The sequence below is a fragment of the Notolepis coatsorum genome (genome assembly GCF_963971535.1).
Source record: "Notolepis coatsorum genome assembly, chromosome: 19".
Taxonomy (NCBI): Eukaryota; Metazoa; Chordata; class Actinopteri; order Aulopiformes; family Paralepididae; genus Notolepis; species Notolepis coatsorum.
This window is the reverse complement of record NC_140183.1, coordinates 25,387,468-25,413,541: the sequence shown is the minus strand read 5'-3', so window position 1 is coordinate 25,413,541 and position 26,074 is coordinate 25,387,468. Positions and strand designations below refer to the sequence as shown.

Below are 26,074 nucleotides of genomic sequence, written 5' to 3'. Positions count from 1 at the left end.
AATGCATCTCCTCATCCCAGAAGGCAAGGTGCACAGATTGGTTGCATTTGTCGACCTGCTACAGAGAAAGCCATCGCTGCAGTTTGGAACCATATTATATAACCAGGATAATGTATAGAACAGATATGCCCCACATACCGGTACACCAGCGGCCAACACCGCGAGGGAAGTATTCAAACCGCGGGCACCGACGCGGCGCATCTGTCTCTCATGACGAGCCACCGGCTAGAGAAGCAGTCACACTTGATTTGCCTTTGATGTTCTCTGAGCAGTTCACGTCGTCTCTTTGTACCAAACGGGCTACTTGGGTTGTTCTATTTATTCTGTTGCTTATTCAGGAGGCTGATGGCTGAATGTCGTGATGTCATCATGTAGCCATAAACATGCTCTCCCTGAAACGTTAGGGAGTTAGTGTTAGGGTAGCGTTAAACTGGAGCCCAATAGCAGAACACAATGGAGAGAGAATGGAGCGGTTTAGGTTGGTTTAATATTCCAGGTGGCAATAGGTACCATGCAGACAGGGTAAACAATACAGGAATGTTCGACAGGTGCGAGCAGGAGCACTCCTCGTGCTCCACGGGAACGTCCTGGCGGGTGGTGTCTATGAGACAGCGTAGGCTGGCAGACACTCACATTCATATGGCGGAGGCGACCATTCAAGGTGTCAACTTGCTCATCAGGAGCAGTTAGGGGTTAAGTGTCTTGCTCAAGGACACTCCGATACGCTGCCAGTAGGAGCCGGAATCAAATCGGGAACCTTCCGATTACCGAGACGACCGCTCTACCTCCTGAGCCACTGTCACACATATATAAACAGGATCATTAAGAGAATTGTCATTTTGTAGAATCACGTAAACAGGTTCATCAGACTTTGACCTTAATTGCAGTCAGGTCCATTCACATTGTTGTGTGTATGACGCCTCAATATCAGACCACCAAGACAGTTTCTCCAGATGACCTTTTGTTGACCTTCATATAATATTTATCCTTTTTTTTTTTTGACTGAACAGCATCTGGTGTTATATTTAACTCTTTTATTCACCTTACTGTGTGGTTAACCCTGGCTCCTCTGTGTGTTCTTGTGTGTAGGTGGGCCTTTGTCATGAAGAAGCACCTTATCACCCACCTGCTGGGGAAGCATGCAGTCGGACAGCCTAAGGAGAGGTAAGCTACTCACCTGGGACTCAACCTTTCACGTTCAGTTGGTCACACCAGCACATGATTTTATTTTTTGGTACAGTATGGTATTAATTAGGGACTCCACGGTGAGGGAGGACTCATGACAACACCGGTGTTACCAGTTACACCGGACATTTTACAAGGGATGTGCTTTGTGTTTAATTCCACTGATGTTTAACCGCATGTACAAAAAAATATATATATTAGGTGGTTAAACATTAAAAGCCAGGCTTAACATGCTTAGTAAAAACATTGTTTGCAGTAAGAACCATTGACAGTAGTAACGTTATGCCTAATGACCATAAGAGAAATCTGACATTAGGGAAGCATCAGTAATACAACAGAGCTGCCGCTGCTGAAACAGAGTCATTTCAACAAACTCGCAGTGCAAATGTACTGTATCATCCAAGATACTTGCGATGGTTTCCTTCGGTAGTATCATTGCTTTCCAACGTGAACGGTGCGTGACTGTCCTCAGCTACAGATTATCCCAACTCATTCAACTTTGATTGGCTGTACTAACTAATGCTAGTTTGAACGTGGATCATTGTAGTGACCGATTGATTGAAAACTTTATTAACAGATTGCAGAATGGGTACAATACAGTACAGCTCAATACACACAATTGTTAAAGGGGAACAATTTTACTATTTCTTTCACTATTTGGGCACTTTTACACAATTCCTGTGAGTCTATGGAACACCTCTGTAATATATATATATTTTTTTATTCATTGTTTTGTATTTCTAATCAAGTCCTCAAAAACAGCATTTTTCTACCTCAAGATCTCGAGCTGTTTTGAGCCTGGGCTCCTAAACCACTGCGCCGCGTCGTGTTCGCCTGAACATTAACATGCAGCAGTGACTATATGACATCACATATAGGCACATTTTCAAACGACTCAGTTCAGTGAGGGTGAATATTGTGAGAGGAGAATTGGAAGAATGCGCCAATATGAGAATTTTGAGACATAGATCATATTAATATAAGTTCACATAGCTAGGAAACAATGCTAAACACTCAAAAAGGCCATTTATAAGATAGTTCCCCTTTAAGGGGATGCAGACCAGAGAAAGACGTTTGTCTTGTTTACATCAGGGTCCCCCATTTTCAATTAATCGTAACATTTATGACATACACAACATACAAATACATACAGAGTTTCTAAAAGAGAGTATATACATTTGAGGGGGAAGAACTGACACCTGCTCTTTGATAAATCTACAGACGACAGTGTCCCTCTGCTGAATCTGGCCATGTAACGTTAAGTTAAACAATGGACTCCTAATATTTTTCAAATGGCAATGAGGAGTAGTAGCAGTTAGCACGTTACTAACAACAACACTAGCTACAGAGGAGTAGTAGCAGTTATAATGTCGCTAACAACACTAGCTACAGAGAAGCTAGTGTTAGCTAACTAGTTTACCATTCGCTAACTAGCTTACTGTTAGCTACGTGGGGCGGCGTGGCTCAGGGGTAGAGCGGGTCGTCCAATGATCGAAGGGTTGGTGGTTCGAATCCCGCTCAAGCCCATGTCCATCCCACTGCCGTTGTGTCCTTGGGCAAGACACTTAACCTACTTGCCTCGTATGAATGTGTATGCATGTGAATGAATGTTGGTGGTGGTCGGAGGGGCCGTAGGCGATGATTATTCACCACGCTTCCGTGAGTCTGCCTCAGGGCAGCTCTGGCTGCAATTGCAGCTTACCACCACCGGTATGACTGTGTATGAACTAATAATGGACTCTGTGAAGCGCTCTGGGTCAGTGAAGAGCGCTATATAAATCCAAGTCATTATTATTATTACATACCTTACCATTAGCTAGCAAAGGGTGGCCATCTTGCTAGCTAGCCATGTATAATGCTAACTGTACGTATCTGTACATATCAGCCTGAAAAGATATGTGGTGGAAATGGTTGCACATATCACAAACTGACTGTACATACGACGACAGTTAGATGTTACAGTTTTTTTGTTTTGTTTTTCCCCCCCCCCACTTTTTCTGTATTTTTCTCCCATCCCAATTTAGTCGTTATGCCAATTCCCTTCCTGGTCTTTTCCTGGTCGTTGCGCGCATTGCATTGCACTGTCGGCCTGGGGAGGGTGTAGAACTACCACATGCCTCCTCCGATACATGTGGAGTGGCCAGCCGCTTCTTTTCACCTGACAGCGAGGAGTCTCACTGGGGGAATGTAACGTGTGCAGAAGTTCACACTATTTCCCCCAGATCCCCTCCCTGCTGAACAGGCGCCCCGACCGACCAGTAGGAATCGCAGTTTACAACGACCAGGACACATACCCCACCGGCTTCCCACCCGCTAACACTGCCAATTATGTTAGTAGGGACGACTGACCAAGCCGGAGGTACCGCTGACAGCTGGATTCGATCTGCGCTAGTAGGCGAGTGCATTCTCCACTGCGCTACCCAGCCGCCCCATGTTACAGTTTTTTATATAATGTTAGTTTCTCATGTTAGTTTCAATCTGGAAGTAGGGATTGATTGATTGACAATTTTATTAACAGATTGCAGAATGGGTACAATACAGTACGGCTCAATACACACAATTGTTAAGAGGATGCAGACCAGAGAAAGATTTTCGTCTTGTTCACATCAGGGTCCCCCATTTTCAATTCATAATGACATTTAGGACATACATAACATACAGATATATATATATATCATGACAATGGGGGACCCTGATGTAAACAAGACGAAAGTCTTTCTCTGGTCTGCCTACCCTTAACAATTGTGTGTATTGAGCCGTACTGTATTGTACCCATTCTGCAATCTGTTAATAAAATTGTCAATCAATCAATCAATCCCTACTTCCAGATTGAAACTAACATGAGAAACTAACATTATATAAAAAATAAGGCTGTCAAATATATCGCGTTAATATCGCGTTAACTCCCGATTCTATTAATGCCACAAATTTTTTTAACTCAAGATTAACTAAATTTTTTTTTTTTTTTTTTTTTTTTTTTTTAACTAGACTTCACTCAGGTGTATTATTGATGCTCTCATTGATACTATGTTTGTTTCTGATGTGTGTGTGTGTGTGTGTGTGTGTGTGTGTGTGTGTGTGTGTGTGTGTGTGTGTGTGTGTGTGTGTGTGTGTGTGTGTGTGTGTGTGTGTGTGTGTGTGTGTGTGTGTGTGTGAGATATAGAGAGAGAGGGGGGTGAGAGAGATGAGGAAGGGGCAAAAGAGAAAAAGAGCTGGGAGAGTGTGTGTGTGAGGGAGAGAGGGGGGTGTGTGATTAATCAGCCCTTGTGTGTGTGAATGTAACAAGTTCCTAACGTTTTCTTTCCCCTATTATTTCATGCACACTTTATTCATTGTTTTAAATTATTATTTTCTTTTAAGTTATTTTGTGCATCACTCTGTTTTGAATTTGATGCAAATTTGCAATGCATGAGGGTCATCCTTTTGTGTTAAATGGCTGCACAAAGCAAGCATTTGTTGACTCGCATGTTGATAAGAGTATTAAAACTTGGAACTTGAAAAATATCTGTTTAATTAAGGTAAAAAAAAAAATGCGATTAATTTGCGATTAATCGCGAGTTAACTATGGACAATCATGCGATTAATCGAGTTAAATATTTTAATCGTTTGACAGCACTAATAAAAAACTGTAACATGGGGCGGCTGGGTAGCGCAGTGGAGAATGCACTCGCCTACTAGCGCAGATCGAATCCAGCTGTCAGCGGTACCTCCGGCTTGGTCAGTTGTCCCTACTAACACAATTGGCAGTGTTAGCGGGTGGGAAGCCGGTGGGGTATGTGTCCTGGTCGTTGTAAACTGCGATTCCTACTGGTCGGTCGGGGCGCCTGTTCAGCAGGGAGGGGATCGGGGGAAATAGTGTGAACCTCTGCACACGTTACATTCCCCCAGTGAGACTCCTCGCTGTCAGGTGAAGTCATTCTGCAATCTGTTAAATAAAGTTTTCATTCATTCATTCATTCACATTTATGACATACAGATATACAGTACTGTTACATTTATGACATACAAGATATACAAATATACAGTACTGTTTAACAGAGATCCTAACAGAAACGATATACATTCGAGGGGGAGGAAACTGTACATCAGAAGGGCGGGTTTGGTGGGTGGGGGGAATGGGGGTTTGGATATTTATGGGGGCCAGTTTCGAATCGTAGGTGCTCTTTGAGGACGGTTTTGAAGGTGGGTAGGGATTCACATTATTTTACGGCAGTGGGTAGGGTGTTCCACATTGTTGTGGCCTAATTGCGAAACGTGTTTAGTCCCTTGTTTGTGCTGAATCTGGGTTGATCACGATTTGTGGAACTCCCTCTGGTGTTGTGGTCGTGGAATTCACTGACCTTTGGGAAGTATTTCGACATGTACATGGGTATCTTAGTGGTATAGTGTATCTTGTAGACAAGGCCCATTGCAAGCTGCTGTACTCTGTCGTCTACTATAAGCCATCCTAGGATGTCAAAATGGACAGGGGTGAGGTGGATTTTAGGACTAAGGTCGAGCAGTAGTCTGACCAGGATGTTTTGTGATGTTTGTAGTCTTGTTTTTAGTGCCTTTTAGGTGCTTTGGTACCATGAGGTGCAAGCATAGTTGTAGTACCCTTGAATGAGTGCTCCTGTTAGAGTCTTCAGTGTATTCTTGCTTACCAGAGAGGAGATCCGGTACAAGAATCTTGTTCGTTGGTTGACTTTTTTTATTACATTGGTTGCCATTTTGTCACAGGAAAGATTTGCCTCTAGGATGGAGCCCAGGTATGTAATTTCATTGTGACAATATTGTCACCCACTGTAACAGAGAAGCCGTTGGCCTTGCTGAGTTTGTTATTTGATACAAAGAGAATGGACTCTGTTTTACCCAGGTGTAATGATAGTTTGTTATCAGCGAGCCAGGTGCAGATTCTGCCGAGTTCAGAGCTGAGTTTTTTTTTTTTTTTTTTTTATCTACTTTTTCTCCCATCCCAATTTCGTATCATCCAATTCTACCCTCCCCTGTCTCGAATGCTGTTAGGCCATGCCTCCCACAGGCCGGCTGCAATGTGGACGAAGCCTTGCATCACGTGTCCCCTCCGGTACACGAGGAGGCAGCCGTTGCATCTTTTCACCTGCACAGCGCAATCTCTCAGCGGTGAGGGTCTGCGTGGGAGGGTCACGCCGCCCCTGTTGCTTCCTGATTCTGCTGCGCAGGTGCACCAACCGACCTGTAGGAGTCGCTGTCCACAACGTCCGATCCCCACCCACCTGCTTCCCACCCCTAACACTGCCAATTGCGTTAGTATGAACGACCTGCCAAGCTGGTAGCAATGCCGAGAGCTGGGCTCGAACCCAGCAGCTCCTGCATTAGTGGCGAGCGCCTTGCCCACTGCGCCACTTAGCCGCCCAGAGCTGAGGGCTTTTTCAACCTGCAGGGTTGGGGGTAGGAACAGATTTCACCCTGGAACGAAACTGGCTGAGGAATTAGGAATCTCCTCTCACGAAGATGGGAGTGGCCTTATAACTGATGCCTGTGGGCAGTTGAAGGAATTGAATCCATGTTCTGGGTCTCGATGGTATTTAAGCTAGTTTCAATGTACTCATTGCACGAGGGCATGTGATCAACGACGCTGCACACGCCCGTTGATCCTCTGGGCTGTGGTGGGACATCTTAATCTTAACCATCTAAACCTTAACCTTTTACCATGCTTTTTGTAAACTCTATGTACATTATACCTGTTATGTCTTATTCTTATTACTTGTATTATTGCACAATCGCTGCGGGCATGACCACCCGCATTTCACTGTATGCTTGTATGCCGTGACAAATAAAACTCTTGACTTGACTTGACTTGGGGCTGTGGTCGGACATCTTAACCCTGTTGGTCCTCTGGGCTGTGGTCGGACATCTTAACCCCCGTTGGTCCTCTGGGCTGTGGTCGGACATCTTAACCCTGTTGGTCCTCTGGGCTGTGGTCGGACATCTTAACCCTGTTGGTCCTCTGGGCTGTGGTCGGACATCTTAACCCTGTTGGTTCTCTGAGCTGTGGTCGGACATCTTAACCCCCGTTGGTCCTCTGGGCTGTGGTCGGACATCTTAACCCCTGTTGGTCCTCTGGGCTGTGGTCGGACATCTTAACCCTGTTGGTCCTCTGGGCTGTGGTCGGACATCTTAACCCCGTTGGTCCTCTGGGCTGTGGTCGGACATCTTAACCCTGTTGGTCCTCTGGGCTGTGGTAGGACATCTTAACCCCGTTGGTCCTCTGGGCTGTGGTCGGACATCTTAACCCTGTTGGTCCTCTGGGCTGTGGTCGGACATCTTAACCCTGTTGGTCCTCTGGGCTGTGGTTGGACATCTTAACCCTGTTGGTCCTCTGGGCTGTGGTCGGACATCTTAACCCCCGTTGGTCCTCTGGGCTGTGGTCGGACATCTTAACCCCCGTTGGTCCTCTGGGCTGTGGTCGGACATCTTAACCCCCGTTGGTCCTCTGGGCTGTGGTCGGACATCTTAACCCCCGTTGGTCCTCTGGGCTGTGGTCGGACATCTTAACCCCCGTTGGTCCTCTGGGCTGTGGTCGGACATCTTAACCCTGTTGGTCCTTTGGGCTGTGGTCGGACATCTTAACCCTGTTGGTCCTCTGGGCTGTGGTCGGACATCTTAACCCTGTTGGTCCTCTGGGCTGTGGTCGGACATCTTAACCCTGTTGGTCCTTTGGGCTGTGGTCGGACATCTTAACCCTGTTGGTCCTCTGGGCTGTGGTCGGACATCTTAAGCCCGGGTTGAAAACCTATAGCCCTCCAGTCTTTCCGATAATAACTGTGTTGGGAACTCACTGTGTGCTGCGCAGGGAGCTGTTTTTAATGGGTCCCTCTGCCTAATGTATGAAATGACTTTTCACTCCTTCTGTCTATTTCTACACACATCCTGTCTTTCTGTCAAACTGGATCTCACTTCCTCCCTCATCTCACTTTCTGCCCCCCCCCACCCCAACCCCCCTTCCTCCGCCTTGAATTAAGGATGAGTGATGCCGCTCTTACCATTTTTAGCGTATGTGTCAGTGTGTGTCAGTATGTGTTTGTGTGTTTTTGTGTTTGTGTACTTCTAAGTTTTACTATCTGGCCCTGTCTGTCAGAGGCAGATCCCTGCTGTCAATGTGTGTGTGAGAGAGAGAGAGAGAGAGAGAGAGAGAGAGGGAGAGGGAGAGAGAGAGAGAGAGAGAGAGAGAAAGAAAGAAAGACAGAAAGACGAGAGTAAAGAGATGGAGTTGTGAACGTGACGTTAAACACTTCTCAGTCTGTCAAACAACTTGCTACAGCAGAGAGACGAGAGCAGCTTTTTCATTACCCCTCTACCAAATTGATACTTTTGACAACACTCTGTATTAGATATGACAAGCGGCTTCAGATATTTAAGCGCTGCGGGCCGACTGCGTGCCTCGCGCAGAGAAAACGCAAGACATTATCGACTGGATTCCTACTGTCAGCTGTTCATCTGGATTAGAGACCAGACAAATCATCACATCCAAGCCTCTGTATTTCTGTTTTCAGCCACACACCCGTCTGAAGACGAACAACACTACAAGAGAAGGGGAGCGGCTTTGCGTTTTTACTTTCTTTTTGGAGTGGTGGTTGCAGTGATGTGATGTGGTGGTAGTGTTAGTGGTGGTAGTAGTAATAGTAGTAGTAGTAGTAGTAGTAGTAGTAGTAGTAGTAGTAGTAGTAGTAATAGTAGTAGTAATAGTAGTAGTAGTAGTAGTAGTAGTAGTAATAGTAGTAGTAGTAGTAGTAGTAGTAGTAGTAGTAGTAGTAGTAGTAGTAGTAGTAGTAGTAGTAGTAATAGTAGTAGTAATAGTAGTAGTAGTAGTAGTAGTAGTAGTAATAGTAGTAGTAGTAGTAGTAGTAGTAGTAGTAGTAGTAATAGTAGTAGTAATAGTAGTAGTAGTAGTAGTAGTAGTAGTAATAGTAGTAGTAGTAGTAGTAATAGTAGTAGTAGTAGTAGTAGTAGTAGTAGTAGTAGTAGTAGTAGTAGTAGTAGTAGTAGTAGTAGTAGTCGTAGTAGTACAGTAGTAATAGTAGTAGTGGTGGTGGTGAAAACCAATCTCTCAATTGTGGACTTTGGTACTGAGTTCAACCGTTTTCCTCCATACTTTTATATGCTTTCATTTGTTTCCTTGAGTAACGTTAGAAGGACGTGTGGAGGACAAGGTAGCGTTAGTTGCTTATATCCACTGCCTCGATAGCAGGCAAGCCTTTCAATTCAGTTGAAAAATAGCTCCTCTTCATAACACAAGGATAGAAAGTTAACCACAAAAAGCATATACTCCACAGTTCCTGAATCCACAGCGAGTCCACATTATAGTCCCTTCAGTTGGGAATCTGTTACTGACAGTAAAATGCAATGGTGGCTTTGTCCTCTCAAGGAAAATAAAATACTTTCACCATTTCTTCCCTAACGTTTCAGGCTGCCTCGATAGCAGGCACGGCTCTCAATTCAGGTGAAAAATCACTCCTCTTCATAACATAAGCATCCAACATATGTTGTGACTGTGTGTTTATACCTTTCCCTGGTAATTATTGTCTAAACTAGCACAGTAAGTGCTCACAACCCGCACATTCTTTTTCAGGATTTTCCACTGTATGCAAACCGGGAAATTAGTACATTTACATTTAGTCATTTAGCTGACGCTTTTATCCAAAGTGACTCACAAGTTCTGTACAACAAGTCAGCATGAAGGGTACAACTCTGGCAGCTATGGGTAAGTAACAGTGTTCGTCAAAAACAGTGTTGAACTTGAGTGCTACAGACTTGAGTGCATATTAGCATAGTAGGCAATAATATAGGCAAGGTAGATTCCTTTGAAAATTGGGCGGGTTTCGGCTGTCCTGACTGGTGGGAAGTTCATTCCATCATTGTGGAGCAAGGACGGAGAATAGTCAACTGCCCCTTGATGCCCTCCCCAGGAGCTCTGATAGGAGTAGGTCTCAGGTGGCCAGAAGATGCAGAGAGTACGGGTCTTGAGGGTGTGTCGTTAGAGACGAATTGACCGGAGGTAGGCGGGAGCCGTTCTCTTCGCTGCAGGGTATGCCAGGTCAAGGACCTTGAAGCGTATTTGTGCGGCAATGCGAAGCCAGTGCAGCTCTCTTAAGAAGTGTATTCTTGTACATACTCTTTTCATTTCGAACCTATCATGGATCCATAAAGTAGTATGGCTTAATATGCTCATCTGACTTACGTCAGAGCTCTATTTATGTCTGTGATGCTAATGTCAATCCAATTGCTGTCTGACAGCTTGTGGATATGTATTATATGCATGATATGTGGATATGCAAATGGATGTCATAAAACATATTGGCAACAGTTATCAACACATTTAATTCCCTTTGCTTACATTGATATTTTACGCTTACATTTTTTTTTTTTTTTTACAACATTATTTGTTTATTTCTTGTGTACGTTCCATGGGTCTGACGTGTCAGGCTGTAGGCCAAACTGTGTGTTAAGACAGACAGTCAGTGGTTACATATATATATGCAATTAATTTAGATTAATTAATCACAAAGTAATTAATTAGCTGCAGTTTTTTAATCGCTTGACAGTCCTAATTGTTAGTTGACATGTTTAGTAGACATTGTGTGCCCTTGACTTGGTGATAGAAAGGGACAAACTGATGACGGGTCGGAGAGGACACACAAGCACACAAATGTACATATGCAGTGCACGCACACACACACACACACACACACACACGCACACACACGCACACGCACACACACACAAGCCAGGGTATGAATGGGGCAGTGAGGTCAGTGTGTTACCTGATAATGTTTACCTCCAGTGTGTGTTTCTGCCAAAAGCAACTCATTCAGTCTGCTGCCTCATAAAACATCTACCATACAGCACCATTATTACCTCTACACACACACGCACACACACACGCACACACACACACACACACACACACACACACACACACGCACACACACACACGCACACACACACACGCACACACACACACACACACACACACACACACACACACACACACACACACACACACACACACACACACACACACACACACACACACACACACACACACACTCCAAAATACCACCATGGAATTATCTCTCTCTCTCTCTGTCTCTCTCTTTTCTCCCTCTCTCTGCATCTGTTTCTCACTCCCTCTCTCTTTCTCCCGCTCTCTTTCTCTGTCTCTTTCTCCCTCTCTCACTTTCCCCCTCTCTTTCTCTTTCTCCATCTATCTCTCTCTCTCTCTCTCTCTCTCTCTCTCTCTCTCTCTCTCTCTCTCTCTCTCTCTCTCTCTCTCTCTCTCTCTCTCTCTCTCTCTCTCTCTCTCTCTCTTCCCCTCTGGAAGGAGGCCACAAGGTTTGTTCTATTTAAACCTGTAAAACATTGTGTCATCATTTTTCTGACAGTCTTCTGCAGACAGAATCTATCTCATCATTAATTAAGCGTCATATTTCCAACACACTGCAGCTTAATTAGCACAAGGTCATCAGGGAGGCCTTATTAAGTGGAACACATTTGGGCGAGGAAGACGAGAGGCAGAGAGAGAGAGAGAGAGAGACAGAGAGACGGAGAGAGATAGAGGGAGGAAAGACAAGAGAGAGAGAGATAGGAAAGACAGACTGGAGAGAGAGAGAGAGTAGTTGGATACGAAATGTGTGTGTGCATGTGACATGTGTGTGTATAAGTGTGTTTGTGCATGCATGTGACATGTGTGTATAAGTGTGTGTGTGCATGCATGTGACATGTGTGTGTATAAGTGTGTGCATGCATGTGACATGATTTGTGATTTTTATTGTGTGTGTTCATTGTGTGTGTTTGTGTGTTTGTTTATGTGTGTGTGTGTATGTGTACATTTTGTGTGTTGTATACATGTGTTTGTATGTGTATATTGTGATTGTGTTGATTGGGTTGTATGTGTATTTCTATATCAATGTGTGTTTTTGTGTGTGTGTTAGAGAGTGTTTGTATGCATGTTTGTGTATGTGTGTGGGGGGTCTGTGCATGTATGTGTGCTGTGTGTATGTATGTGTGTGTATATATGTGTGTGTATATGTATGTGTGTGTATATATATGTGTGTGTGTGTGTGTGTGTGTGTGTGTGTGTGTGTGTGTGTGTGTAGGTGTGTGTGTGTGTGTGTGTGTGTGTGTGTGTGTGTGTGCGTGGGTGTGTGCGTGTGTGCGTGTGTGTGTGTGTGTGTGTGTGTGTATACCGGTGGGTTTAGTCTGCTGTGACAGTGCTGGCTGGGTGATTGATAACTGCACCAGTTTGAAAGCCCAGACTCAGAGACTGGAGAGGTAACAGGGGACGTGGGGGAAAGAGGGTTGGGGGGTTGGAGAGAAAGAGAGGGGGGGTTCTGGACCAGCAACTGGGGACCCGGGAGAGAGAGAGTTGGGGTTGTGTGTGTATGGTGGTGGTGGGGGGGGGGTCGTGAGGATGGGGGCTCCACTGCAAAAAAACTCCATTTCGGCAACTAATTTAATCTCTTAAAAAAACATGATTTTCTTAAATCAAGGGGAAAATGTAGAACGGAAATTGCCTCCTCCACCACCAGTGATGCAAGGCTTCTATCCTCCCTACAACCGGCCAGTGGGGGGCATATGCGAGCAACGTTCAAGACAGGGGAGGGGAGAATTGGCACAGCGGGTAATTGGGATGGGAGAAAAATAGAAAAAGAGGAGAAAAAGTGGATAAAAAAATTAAGATTTCCTCAAAACAACAGTAATGTATGTATTATGTGCCTAATCTCAAGATACTTAGTCTGGAAGCTTTTTTCATTTGCTAGAGCACGTAATTATTGGCACAGAGCTACCGCCAACAGAGCTACCTCAAACAGAGCTACCGCCAACAGAGCTACCTCAAACAGAGCTACCTCAAACAGCTACCTCAAACAGAGCTACTTCAAACAAAGCTACCTCAAACATCTACCTCAAACAGAGCTACCTCAAACAGCTACCTCAAACAGAGCTACCTCAAACAGCTACCTCAAACAGAGCTACTTCAAACAGAGCTACCTCAAACAGCTACCTCAAACAGCTACCTCAAACAGAGCTACCTCAAACAGAGCTACCGCCAACAGAGCTACCGCCAACAGAGCTACCTCAAACAGAGCTACTTCAAACAGAGCTACCTCAAACAGAGCTACTTCAAACAGAGCTACCTCAAACAGAGCTACCGCCAACAGAGCTACCTCAAACAGAGCTACCGCCAACAGAGCTACCGCAAACAGAGCTATCTCAAACAGCTATTATACAATGGCATGCAAATATCTTGATTCTGATTGGCTGAAACAGTCAAGTTAGCCATTGTTATTTCGTATAACACACTCCACGTGAACCCAGATCCCTCCCACAACCGAATAACTTTTTCTGAATGAGTCCGCCATAGATCGACAAATGGAAGTATGAATAGCCTTTGAACGAATCCCCCAAAAAAGATAGTCAACTGGAATATGTTAGTTACACATATGTTGGATTATGTCATTGGTTTGTCATGACCCATTGTGAAACAAAATACAAATCGCAGACTTAAAGAAATTATAAAAATGGCCGTCGATAATTTTTCTTTTTTGTCAGACTTGGATCTACTATTCAGCGTTTCCCAAACTTAGGGTCGCAACCCAAAATGGGTCGCGGACCCGTTTTTATTGGGTCGCCAATTGGCAGAGTAAAATGCATAACAATCAGGCATGTTGGAAGGGGGGGGTGTGGCAGATTCAGTTACTGCACAAAAGTAAAATGGTATTTTTATATACTGTGACATAATATATAATATAAGTTATAAGTTTATCCTGCTCAAAGCACTTGACTTCACCATTACACTGACACACTTGTAAATACGTTAATTCTTGTTAGATTGCCCCACTGTATTATTTTCCTCGCTGCGTCTGAGGGGAGTGGCCACTGGCTGAGTGCTCTCTGTCTGAGGGGAGTGGCCACTGGCTGAGTGCTCTCTGTCTGAGGGGAGTGGCCACTGGCTGAGTGCTCTCTGTCTGAGGGGAGTGGCCACTGGCTGAGTGCTCTCTGTCTGAGGGGAGTGGCCACTGGCTGAGTGCTCTCTGTCTGAGGGGAGTGGCCACTGGCTGAGTCCTCTCTGTCTGAGGGGAGTGGCCACTGGCTGAGTGCTCTCTGTCTGAGGGGAGTGGCCACTGGCTGAGTGCTCTCTGTCTGAGGGGAGTGGCCACTGGCTGAGTGCTCTCTGTCTCGGGTGCCGGAGAGGAGAAGCACAGACAACATGAGAGAGGAGAGATGAGACGCACCTAAATCCATTGCGGGTGAAAATTTGCCGCAAAACATTAATATCTTTGGAACCGTGTGTTAAATTGTATCTGAAATGCGAGATGATCTTCTCTCGTCACAATTGAAATTGTATTTCTCCGTCGCGCAAAAGGTGGCTGGCAGTCTCATTGAATAATATACACGCTCCGAAAGTCTGTAAACTTGTGCATAACGGAGTGTGGCTCTATAGCAGAGGTCCCCAACCATCGGGTCGCGGACCGATGTAATATTAGTTCGTTACACATATGTTGGATTATGTAATTGGTTTGTCATGGCCCATTGTCAAAACAATAATAAATCGCGGGATTTATATGAAGTTTGTTGTTAGATGGCGTGCTTTGTAGCACCTCCCTCTGCACCTCCCTCTACACCTCCCTCTGCTTCAAAAGGACACTGTCACACAAAGCGATTTCACTGGATGTCCCGGACACAATGGAATATGGATATATTCGTAACGAATAATTAAAAAAAGATACAGTCAACTGTAATATGTTAGTTGTTTACACATATGTTGGATTATGTAATTGGTTTGTCATGACCCATTGTCAAAACAATAATAAATCGCGGGATTTATATGAAGTTTGTTGTTAGATGGCATGCTTTGTAGCACCTCCCTCTGCTTCTAGACACAGAGGCAATTATAAATCTTTTTTTACCTACTTTTTCTGTGGATGGTTTTGTGAATAAATCTCCATTATGCTTCAATTACTGTGTGTTTATTGTATAGCAATAAGGTTGGGTGAATTCGGCCATTGTATAAAAGCATTACATCACTTGAAGTTGTGTGTTATACGAATTAGATCACGCCTAGGGAGGTCTAACAACCCTCCGCTGCGCGTCAGGCTTAACAACCACCCCTAGGCGTGATCTAATTCATATAACACTTGTTTGCTATTGTTCTAGTTTACTCTTGTTCTTGTTTACTCTTGTTCTTGTTTACTCTTGTTCTTGTTTGCTCTTGTTCTTGTTTACTCTTGTTCTAGTTTACTCTTGTTTTTGTTTACTCTTGTTCTTCTTTACTCTTGTTCTTCTTTACTCTTGTTCTTGTTTACTCTTGTTCTAGTTTACTCTTGTTCTTGTTTACTCTTGTTCTTCTTTACTCTTGTTTTTGTTTACTCTTGTTCTAGTTTACTCTTGTTTTTGTTTACTCTTGTTCTTCTTTACTCTTGTTCTTGTTTACTCTTGTTCTTGTTTACTCTTGTTCTAGTTTACTCTTGTTTTTGTTTACTCTTGTTCTTCTTTACTCTTGTTCTTCTTTACTCTTGTTCTTGTTTACTCTTGTTCTTCTTTACTCTTGTTCTTCTTTACTCTTGTTCTTGTTTACTCTTGTTCTAGTTTACTCTTGTTTTTGTTTACTCTTGTTCTTCTTTACTCTTGTTCTTGTTTACCCTTGTTCTTGTTTACTCTTGTTCTAGTTTACTCTTGTTCTTGTTTACTCTTGTTCTAGTTTACTCTTGTTCTTGTTTACTCTTGTTCTTGTTTACTCTTGTTCTAGTTTGCTCTTGTTCTTCTTTACTCTTGTTCTTGTTTGCTCTTGTTCTAGTTTACTCTTGTTCTAGTTTACTCTTGTTCTAGTTTACTCTGTTTACTCTTGTTCTTGTTTACTCTTGTTCTAGTTTACTCTTGTGCTTGTTTACTCTTGTTCTTGTTTAATTGTTGTTATTGAGTTTCTTTCTTCTATAACTGCACTTATGTTTGTGTTTATTCTACTAACGTTAACTCATTGGCCGCCAACGACGATTATATACGTGTTTGTCCGACAACCGTTGAACGCCAGCCACGTATACGTTATTCGATCGTTATTTCTTTTATTCGATATTTCTATTCATTACAGGCGCACGGACTCGGGGTTAACATGGGGAATCCTCTTGAGAATGTAAAAGTGCAATACCGGCCGCATCACGCTCGACGGTGGTATCAAGCACCCTTTCTACCCTTGTATCTTTCTCTGTGGGACGGCCCCAGGTCTCCGGTTTCACTTTTCCTTGTCGGCCGAGTGGAGCGGTTCTCCCGGTTCCATTGAAGTGCGTCAAATATCTCCGATCCATATGTTGTGGTGAATTATGCCGTCGACGAAATGGACATTGGATATACCAGATGGCGATCAAACAATTGGAATATAATTTTTGGAATACTCCCGGCCACAGGTAAGGGCAATTTGACGTACATTTTAGCTTGATGAGTGCATGTTGACTGGAAGCAACTCACTGACAATCGACGGGTGTATTAGACCCATAGCTATAATATAAGATATATTTTAAGCACTCGCAAATGTCGCAGTCTCCCCATTGATTAAAGCGATGGCGTTCTAGCGCCCCCTGGCTCATTAAGCAATGGCGCTAAATGAGTTAATGTTACTGCTTGTTTTTTTTTAATCTACTTTTTCTCCCCATTTTTCAATTTTTTCTCCCATCCCAATTTCGGATTATCCAATTCTACCCTCCCCTGTCTCGAACGTTGTTAGACCATGCCTCCCACTGGCCGGCTGCAATGTGGACGAAGCCTTGCATCACGTGTCCCCTCCGGTACACAAGGAGGCATCCGTCGCATCTTTTCACCTGAACAGCGCGATCTCTCAGTGGCGAGGAGTAACGCGTGGGAGGTTCACGCTGCCCCCGATACTTCCTGATTCTGCTGCACAGGCGCACCAACCGACCTGTAGGAGTCGCTGTCCACAACGTCCGATCCCCACCCACGGGCTTTCCCACCCCCTAATACTGCCAATTGTATTAGTATAAATGACCAGCCAAGCCGGAAGCAACGCAGAGATCTGGGCTCGAACCCAGCATCTCCTGCGTTAGTGGCGAGCGCCTTGCCCACTGCGCCACTTAGCCGCCCAATGTTACTGCTTGTTGTGTTTATTCTACTGACGTTAACACTTCCGGCGCCAACAGCAGAGGGCGCTGTGGCCCTTCAGCGCCAGTGCTTTATCCAATGTAGGATAGGACTTATTTGCGAGTGCTTAAAATATATCAAATATAATAGCAATAGATCTAAATAACACAGTGATCGTCAATGAGTTGCTTCCAGTCAACATGCACAACGAAACAGAATTTCTTTTCATACATACATTTCCGTTTTATACCGTGATGAATATCAATATATTTCTAGAGCGTTGTCTCATCTCAATAAACTCCAGCAAATCGAGCTTCAATGTATTTCGTTAGAAATCGTGCCATTTGTCACTTGATTTATGAATAGTTTTCAAATAAACGCTAGATTATCGATATTATATGTGTCCTCATGCACGAACAGAAGCGGGGTCTGAATAATCGCTTCTCCATACTTTGGTCGGCGCGAACCTCACACACACACACACACACACACACACACACACACACACACACACACACACACACACACACACACACGCGCGCTCCGATGGCGGTGAAAGGAACATCTGATTAACCCAAGATTCGTAACATAAAGTCCTTACCTCACATCTGATGTCCTGCAAAAAGATTAATCCAATTCCTGATCGCCATTCCAAATATTGATAGTGTTTATTGATCCAACATTATATATCCAAAACACATAATCCACGCTGCTCCGAGTGTCCCCAGTCAATGTGTTATAATGATACTGCATGCCCGAGAAGGAAAACCTGGACCGGACTTCTTAGATTGATCTAGTAGGACACCAAAAAGACTAAAAACAAACAAACAGGTTCAGAACAAACAGACACATTCAAGGCACCACAGGGTGAGTAATTGATATACAAATGATCATTTTTGAGTGAAGTGCTCCTTTATGTTAAGATGAGTAGTTTTACCTGTTAAAATTATTTTTTTGCAGTGTGTGGGTGGGGTTGAGGGGTGGTGGTGGTTGGGTTGGTGGGGGGTGGGGTTAGGGGGAGGGGGGGTGTTGAGGGGGAGCCAATTGCTAACATATGCTGTCTGGCAGGTGGCAGGGAGATGGATTGCAGCAGGACAGTGTCACTGAGGCAGTTTCATCTCCATCTCTACGGCCTCGTTCACCTGGTATTTTTAGAACACTGGGAGATCTGTTAGTCAAAGGGAGGAGAGAGAGGAGGAGGTTGGGACTAGCTGTACTTATAGCACTGGGCTCCAGTTGAACTGAGTTGGGTCTGGGGCCTTCGAGACAGGTTATTTTAGGTGGGTGGGTGCGAGAGAGAGAGAGAGAGAGAGAGAGAGAGAGAGAGAGAGAGAGAGAGAGAGAGAGAGAAATAGTGCAAGGGGGATGGAAGGAGAGAGAGGGAGAGAGAGAGAGAGAGAGAGAGAGAGAGAGAGAGAGAGAGAGAGAGAGAGAGAGAGAGAGAGAGAGAGAGAGAGAGAGAGAGAACAAAGTGAGAGATGGGCAGGGTGAGATGACAAGACTTCAGCCACAATAGAGAGAGAGGAGGAGGAGGAGGAGGAGACTGTTCTAAAGTGACACAATTGGGTCTTGGTCTCACTCACACCACCTCTCCATCCTGCAGTCACAGTGGGAGTTAAGAGCTCTGTGTCCTTTTGTCTGCTGTCTGTGTGTTCACGTGTAAAAGTGTTGACTTGTTTGAGTGTGAGAGAGAGAGAGAGAGAGAGAGAGAGAGAGAGAGAGAGAGAGAGAGAGAGAGAGAGAGAGTTTGTGTGTGTTTACACACGCATGCCAACGTCTCTGTCCATGTGTGTTTTGTCAAAAAGGCGAGAGGCGTGTGTGTGTGTGTGTGCTTGTGGTTGGCATGGTCAGTATACAGACACCTAAACCAACAGTCTAATAACCAGGGAGGGGTTTGCTAGCGGGCTTGATTGACAGCTGTGACCTTGGCTCAATTGGATGTAATTAGAAGCCGTTTCAAAACACAAGATGGCCGCCCTGTCTCGCGTACCTGTTTTCATAGGTAATTGTAAAACTGGCCCCCATTTTCACGTTTGTAATAATAAACTGCATGAACTAATACACTCATCAGTCTTTAAATGGGCTGCTGACAGCCAGGAGAGAGACCTATTTATTTAAAGGGGCATTTCACCCAAAATTCTGAAAAACATAATTCCCCCCTCTTACCCGGAGTGCTATCTCTCCGTCCACATAGTCCCAGGTGATTTGCCTAGTTTTGGATATCTGCAGTAGAGATGTCTGTTTTCACTCCCAATACAATATGAGTGAATGGTAATAACAATAAATACATTTGAAAAACCAAAAAGAAAAGCGATGTCTCTTTCCAGAAATCATAATCTGGTTACTCAAAATAATCCACAGACCTCATTGTGAACAGTTTAATTTAGGAAGTGTTTCCTACCGGAGTACAGTACAGTACAGTACAGCCTCCATTCATCGTTATGGTGGGTGAGCTTCAGAGTAACCAGACGGAGCCTAGACAGAGAAGTAGCTAGCATGACGTCTGCAGTCAAAGTGTTATGATTCACAGCACCTGTAATTAATGCAGCGATGTTAGGAGCAGTGTGTACACCATGCATTGTCTCTTCACATATACTGTGTGTGTATGTATATTTATGTGCATCTATATTTGTGTGTATGTACAGTATATTTCTGTGCATTTATATTTGTGTGTATATCACGTGCTGACACATACTGTGTGTTTGTGTGTGTGTGTGTGTGTGTTCACATGCTCACACATAAGTGTTTGTGTGTCCATGACGTGCCCATAATCATAGCTGTGGTGCAGCACAGGTAGTCTGGCTGTGCCAGGGGCAGAGGGTGGCAGAGCGGGCATCTGGCTTGGCAGCGCGCGGCTCTGGGCTCGCAGCCGTGGCCCAGCATGCCGTGCAGTGCGGCCATATTGCCCTGACGCTGTGTTCTGGGCCGGGCCAGGCCGGACGGGGGAGAGCGGGGGCGGAAGAGGCATGCCTGGTACCAGCGTGGTGGCAATATGGACCACACGGAGACCACAGGCCGCTCACACACTCAGGGGTCAACACACACACACACACACCAACCAGGAGAGATTGTGTGTGTGTGTGTGTGTGTGTGTGTGTGTGTGTGTGTGTGTGTGTGTGTGTGTGTGTGTGTGTGTGTGTGTGTGTGTGTGTGTGTGTGTGTGTGTGTGTGTGTGTGTGTGTGTGTGTGTGTGTGTGTGTGTGTGTGTGTGTGTGTGTGTGTGTGTGTGAGAGAGAAACAGAGACAAACAGACAGAGAGAGTGTGTGAGAGAGAGACATACAGGGGAAGAGAGAGAGACACAGAGCGAGAGATAATTAGACAGACGCACAGAGGAAGAGAGACAGATAGAGACAGACCGACAGGGGAGGAAAGACAGATGGATAGAGACAGAGAGACCGCTGTTATCAGGAGATACAGACTAGATAAAGCCAACCTCTGATTCATTACAATAAATTATTTCCTTTAATTATTGATAATGAAGCTGCTCTTTAATCTCTTCCTTTCTTCCTGGTTCTTATCTGCCTGTGTCAGCACTTTGGCTGTGGTTTGGTGCTGGCTGGGAGGCCTGGCTCACAGAGACACCCACGCGCAGAGGAGTCAATAACATTATTCAGTGCTACTCTGCGGCTACTCCAAGCAAAGTATGATTCATGGGTTATTTTTGCAAGGATAGATGCATCGTATCACAATATTTACATAATGTCACGTAGGCTAATTTACCGTAGTTTGGAGCGCGGTCGAGATTAGGGATTTAGTGGCTCCTTGGTAGCGTTGGATACTTTCAGTGGTGGGGGATCGAACCGGCGACTGGGCAGCCGTCTCACCCAACAGTACATACAAACTGTGTTTCCGTCCAACTGTGAAGAGGAACTGGTGAAATATCACCAAAAACTAAAATGATAGAATGTGAATTAGGTGCGTTTGCATCAGTTTGGTTTGAGGCAACTAAACGTTCTAGAGATTGGATTAAATTACACAGGCTTTATTAATCCCCATGGGGAAACTCAGTTGCCACTAAAAACAACGCATACAAACGACAATCAATACAACAATGTAGACATTGCAATCACAGTACACAATAAATAAATAAATAAGACCACGAGAAGCCATTTGAGACGTGATTAACAGCTAAAAGGTGCTATGGATGTGGACCACATCTAAAAGCGTTCATTAAAACATATGGCCGCTGCTGGAACAAAGACCTTCTGAGTCGTTCAGTAGAACTGAGGCATCACTAGTCACGCACTGAATGAGCTTCTGAGTCTGTTAGAGACACTGTGTAATGGCCTTTCAAATACAGACCCGTTTTTAGTTTGGTCCTTGTTCTCTTTTCTACAGTGTCCTCAAGTGAGTCTGGGGTAAGACCAATCACTGAGCCAGCCTTCCTGATCATCTTATCGATCCTGTTTTCATCATGCGGAGTGATTACTGCCCCCCCCCCCCCCCCACCAGCAGAGCACAGCATAAAACAGGACACTAGCTAAGATAAAAAAAAATCCCTGATAAAAGACACGAAGAAGCTTCTTGCTGATATAAAGAATAGCCTTGACTGTGTCTTCTTAAATAAAACCTCTTCTTCAATACAACCTCTTCTTCAATACAACCTCTTCTTCAATACAACCTCTTCTTCAATATAACCTCTTCTTCAATATAACCTCTTCTTCAATACAACCTCTTCTTCAATACAACCTCTTCTTCAATATAACCTCTTCTTCAATACAACCTCTTCTTCAATACAACCTCTTCTTCAATATAACCTCTTCTTCAATACAACCTCTTCTTCAATACAACCTCTTCTTCAATACAACCTCTTCTTCAATACAACCTCTTCTTCAATATAACCTTCAATACAACCTCTTCTTCAATACAACCTCTTCTTCAATATAACCTCTTCTTCAATATAACCTTCAATACAACCTCTTCTTCAATACAACCTCTTCTTCAATACAACCTCTTCTTCAATACAACCTCTTCTTCAATACAACCTCTTCTTCAATATAACCTTCAATACAACCTCTTCTTCAATACAACCTCTTCTTCAATACAACCACTTCTTCAATACAACCTCTTCTTCAATACAACCTCTTCTTCAATATAACCTCTTCTTCAATACAACCTCTTCTTCAATACAACCTCTTCTTCAATACAACCTCTTCTTCAATACAACCTCTTCCTCAATACAACCTCTTCTTCAATACAACCTCTTCTTCAATACAACCTCTTCTTCAATACAACCTCTTCTTCAATACGACCTCTTCTTCAATACAACCTCTTCTTCAATACAACCTCTTCTTCAATACAACCTCTTCTTCAATACAACCTCTTCTTCAATATAACCTTCAATACAACCTCTTCTTCAATATAACCTTCAATACAACCTCTTCTTCAATACAACCTCTTCTTCAATACAACCTCTTCTTCAATACAACCTCTTCTTCAATACAACCTCTTCTTCAATACAACCTCTTCTTCAATATAACCTTCAATACAACCTCTTCTTCAATACAACCTCTTCTTCAATACAACCTCTTCTTCAATACAACCTCTTCTTCAATACAACCTCTTCTTCAATATAACCTCTTCTTCAATACAACCTCTTCTTCAATACAACCTCTTCTTCAATACAACCTCTTCCTCAATACAACCTCTTCTTCAATACAACCTCTTCTTCAATACAACCTCTTCTTCAATATAACCTCTTCTTCAATACAACCTCTTCTTCAATACGACCTCTTCTTCAATATAACCTCTTCTTCAATACGACCTCTTCTTCAATACGACCTCTTCTTCAATACGACCTAACCTCTTCTTCAATACAACCTCTTCTTCAATACAACCTCTTCCTCAATACAACCTCTTCTTCAATACAACCTCTTCTTCAATACAACCTCTTCCTCAATACAACCTCTTCTTCAATACAACCTCTTCTTCAATACAACCTCTTCTTCAGTAAAACCTCTTCCTCAATACAACCTCTTCTTCAATACAACCTCTTCTTCAATACGACCTCTTCCTCAATACAACCTCTTCTTCAATACAACCTCTTCCTCAATACAACCTCTTCCTCAATACAACCTCTTCTTCAATATAACCTTCAATACAACCTCTTCTTCAGTAAAACCTCTTCCTCAATACAACCTCTTCTTCAATACAACCTCTTCTTCAATACGACCTCTTCCTCAATACAACCTCTTCTTCAATACAACCTCTTCTTCAATACGACCTCTTCCTCAATACAACCTCTTCTTCAATACAACCTCTTCCTCAATACAACCTCTTCCTCAATACAACCTCTTCTTCAATACGACCTCTTCTTCAATACAACCTCTTCTTCAATACGACCTCTTCTTCAATACAACCTCTTCTTCAATACAACCTCTTCTTCAATATAACCTCTTCTTCAATATAACCTCTTCTTCAATACAACCTCTTCTTCAATACAACCTCTTCTTCAATATAACCTCTTCTTCAATACAACCTCTTCTTCAATACAACCTCTTCTTCAATATAACCTCTTCTTCAATACAACCTCTTCTTCAATACAACCTCTTCTTCAATACAACCTCTTCTTCAATACAACCTCTTCTTCAATATAACCTTCAATACAACCTCTTCTTCAATACAACCTCTTCTTCAATATAACCTCTTCTTCAATATAACCTTCAATACAACCTCTTCTTCAATACAACCTCTTCTTCAATACAACCTCTTCTTCAATACAACCTCTTCTTCAATACAACCTCTTCTTCAATATAACCTTCAATACAACCTCTTCTTCAATACAACCTCTTCTTCAATACAACCACTTCTTCAATACAACCTCTTCTTCAATACAACCTCTTCTTCAATATAACCTCTTCTTCAATACAACCTCTTCTTCAATACAACCTCTTCTTCAATACAACCTCTTCTTCAATACAACCTCTTCCTCAATACAACCTCTTCTTCAATACAACCTCTTCTTCAATACAACCTCTTCTTCAATACAACCTCTTCTTCAATACGACCTCTTCTTCAATACAACCTCTTCTTCAATACAACCTCTTCTTCAATACAACCTCTTCTTCAATATAACCTTCAATACAACCTCTTCTTCAATATAACCTTCAATACAACCTCTTCTTCAATACAACCTCTTCTTCAATACAACCTCTTCTTCAATACAACCTCTTCTTCAATACAACCTCTTCTTCAATACAACCTCTTCTTCAATATAACCTTCAATACAACCTCTTCTTCAATACAACCTCTTCTTCAATACAACCTCTTCTTCAATACAACCTCTTCTTCAATACAACCTCTTCTTCAATATAACCTCTTCTTCAATACAACCTCTTCTTCAATACAACCTCTTCTTCAATACAACCTCTTCCTCAATACAACCTCTTCTTCAATACAACCTCTTCTTCAATACAACCTCTTCTTCAATATAACCTCTTCTTCAATACAACCTCTTCTTCAATACGACCTCTTCTTCAATATAACCTCTTCTTCAATACGACCTCTTCTTCAATACGACCTCTTCTTCAATACGACCTAACCTCTTCTTCAATACAACCTCTTCTTCAATACAACCTCTTCCTCAATACAACCTCTTCTTCAATACAACCTCTTCTTCAATACAACCTCTTCCTCAATACAACCTCTTCTTCAATACAACCTCTTCTTCAATACAACCTCTTCTTCAGTAAAACCTCTTCCTCAATACAACCTCTTCTTCAATACAACCTCTTCTTCAATACGACCTCTTCCTCAATACAACCTCTTCTTCAATACAACCTCTTCCTCAATACAACCTCTTCCTCAATACAACCTCTTCTTCAATATAACCTTCAATACAACCTCTTCTTCAGTAAAACCTCTTCCTCAATACAACCTCTTCTTCAATACAACCTCTTCTTCAATACGACCTCTTCCTCAATACAACCTCTTCTTCAATACAACCTCTTCTTCAATACGACCTCTTCCTCAATACAACCTCTTCTTCAATACAACCTCTTCCTCAATACAACCTCTTCCTCAATACAACCTCTTCTTCAATACGACCTCTTCTTCAATACAACCTCTTCTTCAATACGACCTCTTCTTCAATACGACCTCTTCTTCAATACGACCTCTTCTTCAATACAACCTCTTCTTCAATACAACCTCTTCTTCAATACAACCTCTTCTTCAATACGACCTCTTCTTCAATACAACCTCTTCTTCAATACGACCTCTTCTTCAATACGACCTCTTCTTCAATACGACCTCTTCTTCAATACGACCTCTTCTTCAATACGACCTCTTCTTCAATACGACCTCTTCTTCAATACGACCTCTTCTTCAATACAACCTCTTCTTCAATACAACCTCTTCTTCAATACAACCTCTTCTTCAATACGACCTCTTCTTCAATACGACCTCTTCTTCAATACGACCTCTTCTTCAATACAACCTCTTCTTCAATACAACCTCTTCTTCAATACAACCTCTTCTTCAATACAACCTCTTCTTCAATATAACCTCTTCTTCAATACAACCTCTTCTTCAATACAACCTCTTCTTCAATACAACCTCTTCTTCAATACAACCTCTTCTTCAATATAACCTTCAATACAACCTCTTCTTCAATACAACCTCTTCTTCAATATAACCTCTTCTTCAATATAACCTTCAATACAACCTCTTCTTCAATACAACCTCTTCTTCAATACAACCTCTTCTTCAATACAACCTCTTCTTCAATATAACCTTCAATACAACCTCTTCTTCAATACAACCTCTTCTTCAATACAACCA

The 26,074-nt window shown here is 43.1% G+C and overlaps 1 protein-coding gene across 1 annotated transcript in view; it reads left to right on the top strand.

Annotated features, from left to right (window-relative positions):
- Nucleotides 1–383: 383 nt before the first annotated feature.
- Nucleotides 384–26,074, top strand: part of znf407 (zinc finger protein 407) — a gene marked incomplete at its 5' end in the record, with an annotated part of 224,625 nt that continues 198,934 nt past the window's right edge. Inside the window, 2 exons of the mRNA XM_084336581.1 lie at nt 384–399; nt 1,011–1,164. Coding sequence (XP_084192707.1) covers nt 384–399; nt 1,011–1,164 — 170 coding nt within the window. The remainder of the gene's footprint in view (nt 400–1,010; nt 1,165–26,074) is intronic.